Source organism: Psammomys obesus, unplaced genomic scaffold (assembly GCF_907164565.1).
Source record: "Psammomys obesus unplaced genomic scaffold, mPsaObe1.curated_primary_1811, whole genome shotgun sequence".
NCBI classification, from domain to species: domain Eukaryota; kingdom Metazoa; phylum Chordata; class Mammalia; order Rodentia; family Muridae; genus Psammomys; species Psammomys obesus.
In genome coordinates this window covers 1,762,336-1,778,728 of record NW_026596134.1, presented here as the reverse complement: position 1 = coordinate 1,778,728, position 16,393 = coordinate 1,762,336, and the positions used below count along the sequence as shown (strand labels likewise).

The following is a 16,393-nucleotide window of genomic DNA, read 5'->3' as shown; positions in this document are numbered from 1 at the left end:
TGTGTGTGTGTGTGTGTGTGTGTGTGTGTGTGTGTGTGTGTGTGTGTAGCTTTTAGCACTGGGTCTTGCTGTATAGTTGAGGCTAGCCGTGAACTTAGGATCCCTCTGCCTCATCCCATTCTGCTAGGATTACAGCTCTGCATTGCCACATCTTGCAAAATTAGTTCTAACCAGAGATGTCCCACCCCAGTTCTAATAACCATGTGTGTTAAAGACATGAAGTGAACACAGTGATCCTGTGTCTCTTCCTGTGCTTGCCTCTTCTGCACAGAGCTATTCCAGGAGCAGTGTTCGTCCGTCACAGTGTTCTGCAGGACTTCATTGTAAGGCAGTTACAGTCTGCCATTTCACACTTAGACTTTTTGCCAGTTAAAAACTTTGGTTTCTTCTACAGGTGCACCTAAAAAATGAATGCCAGTTTGAGGAACTTCCCTGTCTGCGTGCTGACTGCAAAGAAAAAGTTCTGAGAAAAGACTTGCGAGATCATGTGGAAAAGGCCTGTAAATACCGAGAGGCCACATGCAATCACTGCAAGAGCCAAGTGCCCATGGTCACGCTGCAGGTGCGCTGCCTCTTCCTTCCTCTGCTCGGCTCAGGTGCTCAACCTCTGAAGAGAGATCAAGTCTTTATCTAACTTTATTTCACAGTAAAGCTGTATTTGTTTTGCCTATTTTGATTTAATTGATTAACATTTTTCATTGCCTTGATTGACTCATTTGAGATGTCAAAAAAAATGAAGAATGATGATTCAAAAAAGGTAGAATTTGTAACTTGCCTGAAGAAATAGCCTCAGATTGTGATGGAGGGCTTATCACAGCCATCACTTAAAGCAGGCTTATCCACCCTGCACTGTCAGAGGAGAGAGATGAGGAGTGAAATGTTTTCCTGCCTCGTTGTTTTGGCACAGTCTGTTCCGTGTGTGCAGTGGGATCTTCATTTCTGTGTAAGAGATGAAAGAGATGTTGAGGGTAGAGGACCAATTTTAAACACAGTCATTCATTGAGTAAACATTAGTTGTGTACCTACTGTGTGCTGTGCCATTCCAGGACATGGACTGCTTTCAGTTTGCTAAGAAGGGATTTAGGAAGTGTCAGGAGAGGGGGGGGGGGGGCTGGCCAGGCATTGTTGAGAGGCTAAGCAGGTAGGGACTGTTCTTGGTAGTGATGCTGAGGTCATCAGAGAGGGCCTAGTGTTGTGTAGCCAGGGCTCAAGGGCCATTGCTGAGTTTCTGGAGTCTATCCTGGGACACGTCATAGTCACCATGTAGGAGAGCCTTCTCCTCTGTGCCCTACTCTCTCAGCATTCACTCCCATCACCAGCTAGGCCTAAGTCTGGGCCTCACTTTATCTGAAAATCTCTTTCTTTTAGAATAAAGCATAGACATTTCCAGTTACTAAGAACTTTTAAGGACTGTGTCTTCTGCTTTCGGATATAGCATTAGAATGAGTCATAATTGAGCACCGTCTTCAGTAACAGCTTACAGTGAGTGAGACACTCATGTAATGAGCAGCCTTTTAGGCTTCATACGTTATTACACTTTGCTTCACAGCTTCATTTAGAAATCAGTTCTTTTCAGAGTAGAATCAAGTAATTAATTTTCATTTGAGAAAGAACTGAAAACATGTCAGTTAAACACCACATGTGTAGCTGCCTCTGAATACCAGGTGAGGCTGTAAGAGTCAGGAAGGTGTATGGTTAACCACAGGTTGACAGCCAAGGGGATAACTTGATGTTTCTATCCTCAGTCTGCAGTCTGAGAAAGGAGAACCAGGTACACAGTTAAATTCCCGTAGTGTGGAAAGTACGTAGACCATCATGTGTATAAAACACCAATAAGGAAGAGTCAGTTCCTGTGACAGGGCTGGGGAAGGTCAGTGAAGTTCTTATTTCATTGGAGCTTATAATTGGCAGCCACAGATCGGAGAAGAAGTTGGACTGACTTTTCCACAGAAATGACTGTTCCTTGTAAATCTCTGGAGGCCTTTGTGATGGAAACTAGCTGCAGGCTGCGCTAACAGTGATGCCAGGATGTTTTTGTTGTTGCTTTCATTTTGTTTGTGTTACTCAGGATTAAACTCAGGACCGTTCTCAGAGCCCACTTCGTAATTTTTTAAATTTTAAGACATGGTCTGACTGTCCTTGAAATCACCCATTTAAGGCTGGCCTTAACTTTGACATCCTCCTGTCTTGGCCTCCTGAGTAGCTAAAGTCACCAGGATGTGACAACTCGATGGCCTTTTGTTGTCATTTTTGTTTTGAAATAGGTTCTTTTTTAAATCGCCTAGGCTCATCTTAAATTCACTACACATCTGAGGATGACCATGAACTCCTGGTCTTCCTGCCATCACCTCCTAAATCCTAGGATTATGGGTGTGTGCTACCACTGCCTGCCTGTATTACTTTCTCCTTTGGTTTTTAGTTCCTTACACCCATACTGAGATCTGCAACCAAAGCACACTGGGCTAGGCAAGCACTCTACCTATAAGCTCTATGTCTCTAGCCCCAGCAGTGGTTTTAACTAGCATTCATGTTTCACATTATTGCATATTCATCCCCACTGTGACACTGGCAGTGCAGGTACACACTCATTTCTTTGTCTAACTAGGAAGGTTCTGTGACTTGCTTCTAGACCTTCTTCTAGTTAGTGCCAGGACTGAATGCTCAAATCTTTTGATTTTTCAGCTCTTAATATACGTAATCTCTCAGCTGTGAAATGCACCACACAGTAATACAGACTAGGACCCGTAACACACACTACATAGCCAGCAGCACAGTACTGCCAGTGTCTAGTGCAGGATCAAACTACATACAATTCCTGGAACAAATTGTATTTCAGTAAAATCGGAATACAACCCAAATGAAAGTCTTTTGTTAGGCACACATATAAGTGTATTATGAAACTTTTACGTGAAAGGCAGAAACAAAGAACTCAGAATTGTTTTAGTAGTCACTTGAGTGAAGTAAGGATGAGATAGGTGGAAAGTGTTGATCATGTGTACATGCGTGTGCTCAAATCTGCATTCATGCTAGTCATGGTAGTGTACACACACAGTCCAGTCCTGCAAAGGCAGAGGCAGAGATTCAAAGCTAAAATGTTTTCTGGGTAACCAGTCTTCCTGCAGGCTGCTACAGATGTATCAAGTTTTTGTTTTGTTTTGTTTGTGACAGGGTCTCATTATGTAACCCCAGCTGGCCTGGAACTTGCTATGTAGATCAGGCTGGCCTCAAACTCACAGAGATCTGCCTTCATTTCCCAAGCACCAGGATTAAAAGCATGTGCCATGTGCATGCTTGGCCCAGGTTTTTGTTTGTTTTCAGTGGTGCATCTTTTCCTTTGGCTGTTATAACACAGTATTACCAAACATCACATGCTGGGTTATGGCCATCTGTAACTCCCTCTTCTGATTTCCATAGGTACCTGGCACATATGGATACATACAAGCAAAACAGTCATACGTTCATTAAATAAAATAAAATTTAAAAATAGGAATCAGAAACCACGGTGTTGGCAGGGCCGTGTTCCCACCAGCAGCTCTGAGAGAGCACTTACCTTTCCCTAGACTCTCTTGGTTGCCATCTACCCTTGTCTAATGCTACTCTACTCCTACTCTATCTCTGTGTTTAGGTAACTGCTCCCAAGTTCTTGCCTCTCTAAGGATGCCAGTGAAACTTAGGGCCTTGTCCTAGTTCATGACAGGTACAGAGAACCAGATCCCATACAGTCCCATTCAGAGGTTCCAAATGGACAGAAACAGTTTTGTGGGTAGACACCATCCAGTCACTTTTATGGGGAGAAGCCCTAGGCAGGCAATCCAATGCGAAGAAATATTCATCTTCAATAAGAGGAAACACACCAGTTCACAATTCCTGAGCTGCAGGACCGCCACATTGTATCCTCTCTGTTAGATTGTCCTAGAGTAAAATGTGCTATAGAATTGATAAAGTTCTATAATTGATAACATAAAGGAATATGCCTCCTCTTGATAATGGGATCCCAGACTGGGTCAGGTTATTGGAGGGCAATTTGTCAACAAATCATCAAAATCTGACTTAAAACATGTGCATCCTTTGATGCTTTTTAAATCTTCTAGATATTCTCATATAAGTGCAAAAGTGCATACAAAGATACCAACTGGGTGTGGCGGCACAAGCCTTTAGTTCCAGCTCTTGGTAGGCAGAGGCAGGTGAATCTCTGTGAATTCAAGGCCAGCCTGGTCTACAGAGCAAGTTCAAGGACCACCAGGGCTACACAGAGAACCCTGTCTTGAAAAACCAAAAGAAAATAAAAAAGGACACTGGCTATTCTGTCCATTGACCTCCCAGTCATTCTGCCCAGCCCTACTTTACCTTACCTCCTCCAGTGCCACCCTGCTCTTCTCCCTCCACGATGCTTATGTTGATGAGTCATCAGGCAGGTGTCCAGCCCAGAGAATGAAGATGGGAGTGTATGGTTCCTGGAGCCGACAAATCCCTGTGGTTCCTTCACCATGTTCAGAGTCCCTACTCTGCTCTGTAGACTTGTGGCCTTGGCTCTTGGGAGGATGGTTTGATTGCACTTGGTTTACAGATGTGATAGGTATCAGAGAAGCAAGGCTAGTTACTAGGGTTTCTCTTCAGAAACAAACAGAATGCCTTGACTTTGTGGTACTTGAAAACTCTGGTTCCATGCAAACCGCACATGATATGCAGGCTATCCACTAAGGGAGCTCTGTGATTAAGCTCTCCCTATCCAGCCAGTGGGGAATGGTAGTGGACATGCTCACCCACTCAGAGACCCTGCTCTGCAGATGCAGGGTACACACTCAGAAGGCCCAGGCCTTCTGGCACCCTCCTGGGTCAGTGTTCTCTGTTAAACATGCACTTCCCTTGTGTGGGCCACTGTCTTTGGCCCTGTATTTGCCTACTTAGACTGAGGCTGGAACAAGTGGCATGCATAAGTCAAGACAGGTCTCACTGAAGGCCAAAGCAAATGGAAAACCTGCTGAGACCTGGAAGTGTCCCGGGGCCTCGGAAGGACTGCTGTGTCTTTACCCGGCAGTAGTTGCTGTACTGGCACTTCAGTCTCCGCCTTTGCCTTCAATGTGGATTTTCTGTGCTTTTTAAGCCCGTGGGTGTGACATTTTCTACAGAGTTCTTCCCTTGCTTTGTTTATAGGTGCCCCTGGCATTGAGATGAACAGGGCCTATTCATCTTCTACAGACCTAAAGATCACACCATTTCAATAGGGCCTCGACCAAACTTTATTTATACTTATATGCTAAAGATAGTCTGGGCAAGATTTCAGGATGGTATCCAGTAAGCCTTGCCGTTTTCATTTATTAGAGGGTGTTTTGTCCAGAGGGAAACCTGAGCATGGCCATCTGACCAACCCCACCTGTCCTCAGGGCTCTTGACCTGTGGTCTGCAGGGGAGGGAGCTGGCGGTAGGGTGTCACAGCAGTGTTCTCTACAAGTTCCCTCTGAGTCAGATGTGGCCTGCTGTCTCCAGGTCTCAGACATTGTAGTGTCTGCTGTGAGTGTGACGTGGTAATGGTGGGCCAAGATTCCTTTGTGTGTCTGTTGGAGAGCTGATAGGCATTGCCAGGATAGGCTCTGGTGTTCCAGAGTTGATGTACTTCCTTTTTCTTTGTAGAAACATGAAGACACTGACTGTCCCTGTGTGGTGGTATCCTGTCCTCATAAGTGCAGTGTCCAGACGCTTCTGAGGAGTGAGGTAAGGCACAGCAAGGGCCGGGTAGGAGCTCTATGTACTGTCTACTCTTCCAAGCCATGGGCGTCTGAAGTCCTCATGGTTGAGTGTGGCAATGTGTGTAACAAGAAAGACAAAACTGACGGGAATTTTTTCGAAGTCTGAAGTAAATAATTCAAAGCTACAAAAAGGTAAATTCATGATTGAAAATATTAATTGAAAAAAACGTGAATAGTTTACCTACAAATGTAAGTAAAGGTGATACTCTAGGTGTTTTTGAAGCACTGTTTTTGTCTACGGCCATCTTACCCTGAACGTGCCCGAGCTCTTCCGAAACACTGTTTTTAAATGTGCAAAATAATGAATTTCTGTAGGATTTTCTCAGAAAAGTGGATTTAGACCTAGAACTGTTCTGACCACCTCATAGGCAGGGGCAGTGCTAGATGAGAAGGAAATGAGTGAAGGGCTTCCACATTTTACATCATCCTTAAGGGCACGTATGAGGAGTCCCAACGACTGCTCATTTCACCTGTCAGGTACTTCTGTAAGATGCGTAGATGATATCATTTGTTTTGTCCAGATGAATAGATCCATATGGAAAACTCCAGGGACTCTAGGGATTCTGGACGTTTTTTGCATGTGACCGGACCTGGAGCCCCTTGATTGCTCAGTACCAAGGCTCTGATCTCTGGAGCCTGCTCACTAGAGTCTTCTGCAGCAGCCTGTCATCCTCCTGGACAGTTGGAGGAGGCAACTGTGATGCAAGCTTATGTGGAGAAGGAGGGTCGGTGTCCAGTGCCAGGCCTAGTGCTAGGGGAGTGCCCTGAGAGCCCTGCTCCCCCCAACACATCCTCCCAGGACAGTAGTGGGTAAGGTTGGTGTCAGGCCTCTGGACTCCCAAATGTGCCTCAGGGAGGACCTGGGGGAAAGCACAAGTAAATTATCCACATTGGGACACTAGAAGATTCTCTGTTTAAGTCAATATTGAAGAGTCTAACTGCTGAAATGATTCCTGGAAGTTAGAACCCTCACTTCAGTTCTGTCTGCTCAGAGCTCTGAATTAAGATGAAGATTTGCCTCTAAGTTACTTTTATCTCAAAATAAAATGTTAAACTAAATTTCTCCTGGTTTCCTGTGAAAGGAGCTGTTGAACTGTCCATTAGTCTCGCTTCTGTACCTTCTGTACATTCTTCAGGGCTCTGAGTGTACTGTTAATAAAACCAGGTTAAGAAAAGGTAGGACAGTGAGTTTATAGTAGAAATAGCATGTCAGAACAGCATGCCCTGGTTGTAGCATTAGAAGTGTTAGCTGGTCATGTCTGTAAGTGTAGACAGTGGCCCTGAAAGACTGTCAGACAAAGTTTTAAACAGACTTTGTAAAGAACAGTTTCCCTGTGCAGGTCCATGCTGACCTGCCTGCATTTCATCAGAGTCCAGCCCATGGCGGCCTGGCTGGATTCAGGGAACTGCAAGGACGCTAGGCTGTTTATCTCTCTGGCTGTCTAGCTAGGCCCTTTTCTATGTGGTTGCTGTGGTGAGGGAGGGCCTTAAGGCCCTTTTCCAGGTTGCCTTTCTCCTGAGTGGTTAACAGGGTCAGTGAGCGGAGGGGAAATGGATCTCTGTTTGCCCCGCATTCCTACATACCAATCATTGAGAAGAACTGCCTTGGTCCTGGTAGACTGGGGAAAATTCCTAAGCTACACAAACCCGAACCTACCCATACCTGCACAGATGACATAGAATATGAGCTGTCAGAAGAAGGCAGTAGACACACAGGAACTGCGTTCTAGCTCACAGCGACATAAGCCCAGGCACAAGTCTGTCTTTAGGATACGTCTTTTCAGGTCCCTCGTCTCCTGGAGCATCCTGAAGCTAAACAAGAGCTGTTTTCTCTCAGGATAGCTTAGACTTTTCCAGGCACTCCTATTTTTTTCTTCTGTCAGTTGAGGAAACAGGGTGAGATTTCTGTTGTTAGAATGGCTGCAGGGACCTTTGGAAAGCCTGTAAGCCTCTGAACATGCAGGGAAAGGCTCTTCAGTGGGGTGACTCGCCTCCAGCCAGCTCAGGTGTTAGCAGTGACGGTTCTGTGTGTGAGCTTGCTTTGAGGTGGGTTTATTTTTGTGTACCATATAGTAGGCGTGTGACCCAGTTGTATCCTGAATGCTTTCTGATTTTTTTGTGTTTCATACAGTTTTTGTTAGTAGTCTTTAAGTGTGCATTTCAGTTTTTTTTTTTTTTCTTTTTTTAACTCTGGCACTTCAGACGGCATGTCACAGTTTGAACAATTCGTTCTAAAAAATTTGAAGTTTAAGAACTGTTACAGTAAATGTATTTATGTATATTGGTGTGTATACGTGCATACTTGTGATGAAACTGTATTTTACTGCCTGAAGTCCAGCAAGCAGATGATGCGTACACTCCTGCAGCTAATAAACAGCCTCCTTAACAGCACAGCCTGGATGCTCTCTGTGCCCTGATATGTTTGAACATTTTCATGCAAATGTTTGTGTCACAACTCACGTCTCTTTCCCGTTGCAGTTGAGTGCACACTTGTCAGAGTGTGTCAATGCCCCCAGCACCTGTAGTTTTAAGCGCTATGGCTGCGTTTTTCAGGTCAGTATCCAACATTTGTCCTTCCCAGTTACTGACATTCTGCCATTGAAGAAAGTTCTCATAATAATATTTTAACATCTGAGTTCTCACTCTTTTTACTCTTTGTCATGAAATCACCCTGCTGCATGGGTGAAAAAAGCCATACATGCAGCAGGTCTGGGTGCTCCCTTGCTAGGACAGGGTATTTTGAGACGCAGGTGGTACAGCATGGGGAAGTCAGGAGAACTGCTGCCTCCCAGACAGCTTCAATCAGTAAGGACGCAGTGCCGTCTGCTAGAGTTTCTGTGGCTAACTTAACTAATCATTATCGAGTATAAGTGACATTTAAACTAGATGTAGATTTGACATTGCCTGTCAGCCCTTAGCTGAAAAGAATCACACATGGGTGTCCATAATGCTTTGTTTACACATGTGTGTAAACCCCTGCCAGGGTTGGATTTGACTGAGCAAAGCCTGTAGAAAATCTACTTCCTGGGAAACAGGGTTAGCATCACACACCTGCATCTGGTTTTCTGTTTATTTTTAAAAACATTACCTGAGATTGCTAGCAAGTTAAGACTGAGCTTTTATTCAGATATATATCCTGAACAAAAGGCAAACTATGTTGTAAGGAAAGTGTATATTTAGTGTTCTGTATGGCAGTGTGATTTATGGAGTCAGTACAAAGACAGTGAGCTGAAGATGAGAGTGCCGTTCTCCCTGCGTTAGTCTAGGGGAACCTCCTCCCTGTTCTGTCCTGCGCAGTGCCGTCCATCCTCTGTGTGTGTTCGTATGTATGCTGGTGCGGAGCCAAGCTCGGATCAGCATATACAGAGATTCTATGTACAGAGTATATGTTTTGGAGATCATGAAAACGCTTTTTCTGATTTCTTAATTTTCTGGTATCAAAACAAATTATATTCTCATACTGTTTCCTTGAATATGCAAAGTACTATTCAGTGTGCTTGCTCACAGTGTGAGTGGTCTGCATCTTATGTACTCTGTAGATGGTTTATGTTTTGTATGTAAATTTCTCAGCACACCCAGCCTGGTGAGGCGGTGTCTTTTTGGATGCAATGCCATACCATAGTTCACTGGACAGCTGTAGCAAGCAACTGGCTGCAGGGGTGGGTTCCAGAACATTCTCTTTGCATATCTTCATGAAAATGATTTGTAAAGGAGCAGGATGAGTTTCAAATTTAACTCCTGGGTTTTGCAAGTATGAAACGTTGATGAGAAGCCACTAGAGGGAAGAACTTGAGGAAGGAGGAGCATGAACTTGAGGTTAGCTCTGCAGCATGGCAGTGTTCTTGCTGTGCTCCCTGCACTGTAGCCTAGGAGGCCCTGGGGGATTCCCTGCGCATCAGCAAGCCCCGTCATGTGTGGTGCCGCTTCTAGAGTTGTGTGTGAGGTTTTCTGTCCTTTGAGGGGAGCGATTGGTTTAGTGTCACCCACCATTGCTCTTGTAGGGTACAAACCAGCAGATCAAGGCCCATGAGGCCAGCTCCGCGGTACAGCACGTAAACCTGCTGAAGGAGTGGAGCAACTCCCTGGAGAAGAAGGTAGGCATGGGACTCTCGGCTTTTGTCAGGTTTTGTAATTCTTCAGACTAGTTAAAGAGTAAATCTGTTTTGTAATTATCAATGGTGTTTGAATGAAAGCACCACGGTGAAGAGATTGCCAGTAGAGTCAGTCCTGTTCAGGAATCTTGAGCTTCTGTGGAGAGGTGTTTGCTCCTGTTTAGCTGCCAAGCAACATGCAGTCCTCGCTTTCCTTTTTTTTTTTTTTTAAAATCAATTTGTGGGTTATCTTACCCCTGATCTAGGACAGAGATTGTCCCAGCTTCCATACTCTAGTCCTCAGCTGCATAGTTCTGTGAAAAACAGTCACCCCACAGGTGAACTGCCCCTGGCTGCTTTGGCACTGGTCAGTGTGGAGACTGGTGGTCTGGACTGCTTAACCCCAAGTACTGGTTGGCTCCTCTCAGAGCAGGTTTGCCTGTCCCCATGTGTCTGGTCACACGATCTACAGCTAGTCCTTTGTGAGACCCAGGTAAGAAGACAGCTGCCTTCTCTGCAGTTGGGTCTCTCGGTGGCTACACAGACAACAGTACTACCAACGGCCTCTTTTCTCCCCTGAGAGGCTGTGAGCCTGGAGCAAGGTTCTTCCAGCCATAGTGCACCTCTCTACAGCGTCTGTTCCATGAGGGAAAGGTGAACCCCTCCAAGAACTGATAGGAGAAATGGTTACGTGTTCACATTCACTGTGACTAACTTGAATACACTGATTAAAAACTTAGCAGAAGACTATCGAGAATTGATACTGGGGGGGGGGGGCACAACTGATAAGAGCCCAGCAGTGCTAGCTTTTGAGCCCAGTACTTTGGGAGGCTGAGGCAGGAGGATCTGTGAGTTTGAGGCCAGGCTGGTCTACAGAGCGACTTCCAATTCAGTCGAGGCTGTGTAAGAGAAGGATCTTCCTTTTAGTTAATTATTTAGTTTTGTGTTGTGGCACATACTTGTCATCCCAGCCCTCAGGAGGTGTAGAAGGTCAGAAGTTTAAGGTCATCTTTAAATACATAGCAAGTTCAAGGCCAGCCTAGGCTCCTTGAAACCCTGTCTCAAAAAAAAAAAAAAAAAAAAAAAAAAAAAGAGAGAGAGAGCTAGTTTCATTCACTTGTTTTATTCCCTGTATTATATATAACAGCAACACAGGAGTTTAGTGGCTCTGAGGTGTGTGCTGGCTATTCAGTACCCCAGCTGTGGAGGTAGGCCCCTGTTCGCACTAACAGGGGAGTGAGTATACTCTGTTTCTGAAACACAGCTCCCTGCTATCTCAGTGGTGGCCATTTGAGAGCCAAATGAAGGCAGCAGTGTGCAAGAACTCCAAAGTTTTGCTCTCTAATATAAGTGTGATTCATAGTTCAAATAAGGGAACTCTAAAGGGAAAAAATTAAGACCAGTTAGTATGGTGTGTGCACATTACAGCTAGTTGTTTCTGCTCAACCAATACTTGATTGCTGCAGGAAAATTTTTAAAAGTATCAATGAGATCCTTGGTAAAAATAGTATCTCCACCTCGTCTGAGGTTAAGAGCCTTGGAACTCAGTCTGGCTTTGCCAGATGGGAATGATGGAACAGGAATATCAGAGAGCTCTGTAAAGCTGGTCACCCTTCTATGGTAGTACAGGTGGATGCTGTCTGAGCTTATGGCCTCACATGGTGGAACAAAGCTGGAGTCGCTTCTGTATTCTTGGAAAGCGAAGGCATGTTTGCCTGTGAGACACACAGCTTTAGTCTGTTCGTTTGCCTTCTATTTTGGTTGATTTGGTGCTTTTGTTTATTTGTTCAGTTGTTTATTTGTTGGTGGTGGTTTGGTTTGATTTTGCTTTTTCAAGACAGGGTTTCTCTGTGTAGCCAGGCTGGTCTGGAATTCACTCTGTAGACCAGGCTGGCCTTGAACTCAGAGATTCACCAACCTTTGCCTCCCAAGTGCTAGAATTAAAGGTGTGCACCACCATACCTGAGTAACTTTACTGAGTTTCTGTGTCAGGATCTCTTCGGGTGTGAGCTCAGTCTCTTTCTGAGGAGATGGTGTGCTGGCCCAAGGGTGAGGTAAGGCTCCTGTGTAACCTCAGTCAGCCAGTCCTCCTTGTGCTTGGGGAGGTAGCACGCCTGGGCGGAGCCACTGCAGGGTTTGAGAGTACATTCATTGGGCTGTGATTGGCTTTTCAAAAATTGACAGTGTGATGTTTGGGCGTGCATATATTAGGAAATGATTAAAACAAACTAGTTGATAGGCCCAAACATTACTTCACTGTTTTCTTTTTTTATGGTGTGAGTGTTTCAGGTCTGTTCTCCGCAGTTGGGTGCTCAGCACACAGCTAATAGTGGCCACCATTTTGCACAGAATATCTTAGAAACAGTTCTTTAACCGAATCTTCGTGTGTTTGTGGCAGTGTCTCCCCAGTGCCACTGCCTTTCCCTTTGCTTCTGGCTTCGGCTCTCAGGTTCCAGTTGTGAAAACAGACAGTATCTATAGCAGATGGAAAAAAATAAAACAAAATATCAAATACATTGTGTTTTTAGAGCAGGTAAGATTCTATGAGGCCCATTTTCAGGTATATACAGAATGCTTGTACAAGCTGGATAAAATATTAAAATGTTTCCTACTATGTGTCCTGGCCAAAATTTGGAAGCTACACCTCTAAAAGATTTGTTTTCAGTGAGTACTTTATAAGCAAGCCCCTTCTTCTGATTCTCAGTTGACCCTGCCCCAGACCTCCCTCCCTGGGGTGAGGAGAGACAGCAGTTGGGCTCTTACAGGCCCCTGCTAACTCCACAGTTCCCCTTTTTATGAACGTTTAATTGCTGTCATCACACCAAATCACTTTTTGTTAAATTAATTAAAGACTTTCTTTCGCAGGTTTCCTTGCTGCAGAATGAAAGTGTTGAAAAAAACAAGAGCATACAAAGTTTGCATAATCAGATATGTAGCTTTGAAATTGAAATCGAGAGACAAAAGGAAATGCTTCGAAACAATGAATCCAAAATCCTTCACCTGCAGGTGAGCAGCCTGCCCCGCTACATGTAGGGAGTGACTCTCTGAGCTCCTCTTCTCTGGCTTACTCCAACGTTCAGGGACAACTTGGGTCAGCATGGCTCTGCCCAGGAAGCTGACCCTAAACCCCGGTCTTCAAGCCACCTGGAACAAAGTAAAGCTTAAAGACCTGTTTTTAACTTAGCTGTTTTGGATGGGGTGTAGCTCAGTGGTCGTGCATTTATCTAGTTTGTGCATGACCCCAGGTTTCATCACCACCACTGCAGAAAAGAAGAGATTAAAGTCTGTTTTTTTACTATATATTGATAAAAGACACGTTGCTCATTAGTACTGTGTGCCAAGTTTCACTTCCTAAAGTGAATCAAGCCAAATGCTCCATTCTGAGTTTCTACACACACATGTCCAACTTTATTTCACCCTGATAATCCAGAGATATCACCAAAACAACAAATATATAAACTTCAGGACAGAGAGCTATTTCTGTGACTAAGAGCACTTGCTGCGCTTGCAGAGGACTGAGGTTTGGTTCCCAGAACCACATAGGTGACTCACAGCAGTCTGTAACTCATGTCTGGGGACTCTATTGCCCTCTGCTGGCCTCTGTGGGCACTGCATGCATGTGGTGTTGAGGGCGTTAAAGGAAGTAGAATTGAGATATCTTTATGTGCACTTTGCTGGCTCAGGAAGTGTTGTTTGTTTTCTAGTATTTTTACATCTGTTTGTTTGGGCGGGCAATATTCACATGTGCCACAGTGTGCATGTGGAAGTAGAGTCGTCAGAGGCCAGTTCTCTTGCCAGCATGTGAGTTCTGGAGACTTTAGCAGCAAGCTTTGTGCCACTTGAACCTGCTGAGCCCCCTTGCCAGCCTGAAGGGTTGTTTCTTAATAGAATTTTAAAGAACAGCTGAGTGAGGTAGCACATGCCTTTGATCCTAGCACTTGGGAAACAGAGGCAGGAGGATCTCTATGAGTAAAACAGACCATATTTGGGGCTAGGGAGATGGGTCATGGGTTAAGTACTTGTCACACAAAGTCTAGTTCAGATCTTCAGGATCCATGTAGGCGCTGGGTGGGCATGGCAGGCTGCCTGTAATCTCAGCGCTGTGAAGGCAAAGGTGACATCTCCAGACAGATCTGGCTACCTAGATTAACCGTGTCGGTGAGCTCTGGGGTAAGTTGAGAGACCCTTCTGAAAAGAATAAAGTGGAAAGCAATCAAGGGAGACTCCCAGGTCAACTTCTGGCACTTGTACTCTTACAAATACATCTGCATACACATACACACTAAAAAAAGAAAATATGTTTGTTTGGGTTTTGACACCCACACTCCCGTACTAGGATTGAAACCAAGTCCTTAGACAGGCTAAACTCTATCCTATTTACTTTTATTTTGAGACAGTGTCTCATTAAGTTGCCTAAGCTGGCCTTTAACACACTTCGTAGCTCAGGCTGGCCTTGAACCCGTGATCCCCTTTCCTTGGTCTCTTCAGTAGCTGGGATTACAAAGCCAGGTGTAAGTGGTACATGCCCTTAATCCCAGCATGTAGGAGGCAGAAGCAGGTGGGTTTCTGTGAATTTGAGGCCAGCCTAGCCTACAGAGTGAGTTCCAGGACAACCAAACCAAAACAGAAAATCCTGTCTCAGAAAAACAAAACAAACAAAAAAGCTGAGATTATAGAGCTTTACCACCAGGCCCAGCAAACCAATTCTTTTGTGTCAAAACGGTAGCCTAGGCGCTCTGAAGAGATGGCTCAGCAGTTGAGAGCACTGACTGCTCTTCCAGAGGACCTGGGTTCAATTCATAACACCCATATGGCAGCTCACAACTGTCTGTAATTCCAGTTCCAGAGGATCCAATGTCATCATACAGACATACATATAGGCAAAAGCCTAATGCAAATAAAGTAAAAATAAATCATTTATAATAAATTATAGCCTGGATAAATAAATTGTAGTCCAAGGCAAACCCGTGTAATTTAGTGATGTCCTGTCTCAAAATACAACTAAAATGGGCTCAGTGTACAGCTCAGTGATACTGTGCTTGCCTAGCGTGCCCAGGGCCCTGGGTTCCATCTAGAACACTTTAAGGGATATTAGAAAGAAAAGAGAAAGAATGCTGTGAAGTGGCTCAGTGGGTAAAGGTGCTTGTCCCCAGAACCATGGTAGGATGAGAAAATCAACTCCTGCCTGTGCGCGGTGGGACACCCACTCATACACTCATACACTCTGAAGGAAGAGACAGTCGGGTTCAGTAGCACGTCTGCAGTCTCAGCTTCTTGAAAGGATAAGGTGGGAGGATCTGAACCAGCATAGTGTGATTCCTGACTCAAAAAAGAAAAACAAGCCAGCTGAGTCATGAATGTATCTCCACTTGCTGCTGCCGATTGCTGAATGAACCAGGGAGCCAGGCAGTAGGGCTCAGATGAGCAGCCACAGGCCACACGTTTCCATACTCCACATGGAATACCATCATGCTCTCACTGCACATGTATGACTAGGGCCTAGTGATCTGAAGATGACAAGGGATAGCAAAGGACAGTTATTGCAGCCCTGAAGTTGAAGTGCATACAGCTGGTCATCTGAGTCCTAAGAAACAGGCCTTGAGTTGGGGTTATTTATTCAGTATGAGACTGATGCTTCCCAGCTCCTGAACTCGTAATTAAACTCCGCACCTGCACTTAGGCTGTACATTTATAGAAACACTGAAGTGGCTGAGTGTTCACCAAGGCACTTCAAGCATTAAGTCATTTGCTGTTCACAGAGAAGGCTTGACACTGACTGGTATTCTGCTTTGAAGCTGTGTTGTTTATGCAAGTAAAGGTTTGTCTGGAAAAAGGTCTGTCTGAAGTCCCTTGCCAGGATGCAGCTTCTAGGTTGTTTGGGAGCCCCTTGTGTAGAGCATGGGCCCACACACAGAATGTGCGCCCTTGTCTCTGCATTGGCTAACAAGTGTGAGGCTACTTTATAGGCAGTGCAGTGGTCTCCTCCTCTCCTATGTGGTCACTAGTTGCTGGGGAGGAGCAACTCAGGGCTTCCTCTGCGGTCCTCTGAGTAACCAAACATCATCTCTTATACCATGGTCAGGCTTTTCCTTCTTACCAATACCCATAACAGCTTGCTTTATGGGGGAAGTTCATTCAAGGACACCAAAGCTGTGTCCTTAGAGTCAATACAATTGACCCCTAGAAAACAGTTCTTGTAGAGCAAATATTTCCCTGCTTATACATTCTAATTTAACATAAAGAGACATAGGGCTGGAAAGATGGCTCAGTCATTAAAGGCTAGGCTCACAACTAAATATAAAATAGAGAGACATCTACATAGCAGGTTTTTTGAAGACTGAATACATTATCAATGCTGGCGTAATACATACAAATATATGTACAAACGTAAGCCCAGAGGGTGGAAGAAGTTAAGTGTCCTGGTCTGTCACTCTACCTTATTCCTTTGAGACAGGGTCTCTCACCAAATGGAATCTAAGCTGGTGACCAGAAAGTCCCAGTAAGCCTCCTGTCTCTACAAAGTTGTATTTACAGGCCTACATACAGCCATCTCCA

At 44.8% G+C, this 16,393-nt stretch overlaps 1 protein-coding gene across 8 annotated transcripts in view; it reads left to right on the top strand.

Moving 5' to 3' along the window:
* Positions 1 to 16,393, top strand: part of Traf3 (TNF receptor associated factor 3) — a 102,823-nt gene that overhangs the window by 78,216 nt on the left and 8,214 nt on the right. For 7 of the 8 annotated variants that reach the window (XM_055592864.1, XM_055592863.1, XM_055592862.1 and 4 more), the window contains 5 exons: positions 395 to 562; positions 5,632 to 5,712; positions 8,226 to 8,300; positions 9,749 to 9,841; positions 12,704 to 12,844. In XM_055592864.1, coding sequence (XP_055448839.1) covers positions 395 to 562; positions 5,632 to 5,712; positions 8,226 to 8,300; positions 9,749 to 9,841; positions 12,704 to 12,844 — 558 coding nt within the window. The remainder of the gene's footprint in view (positions 1 to 394; positions 563 to 5,631; positions 5,713 to 8,225; positions 8,301 to 9,748; positions 9,842 to 12,703; positions 12,845 to 16,393) is intronic. The other variant, XM_055592869.1, reaches the window with a different exon arrangement.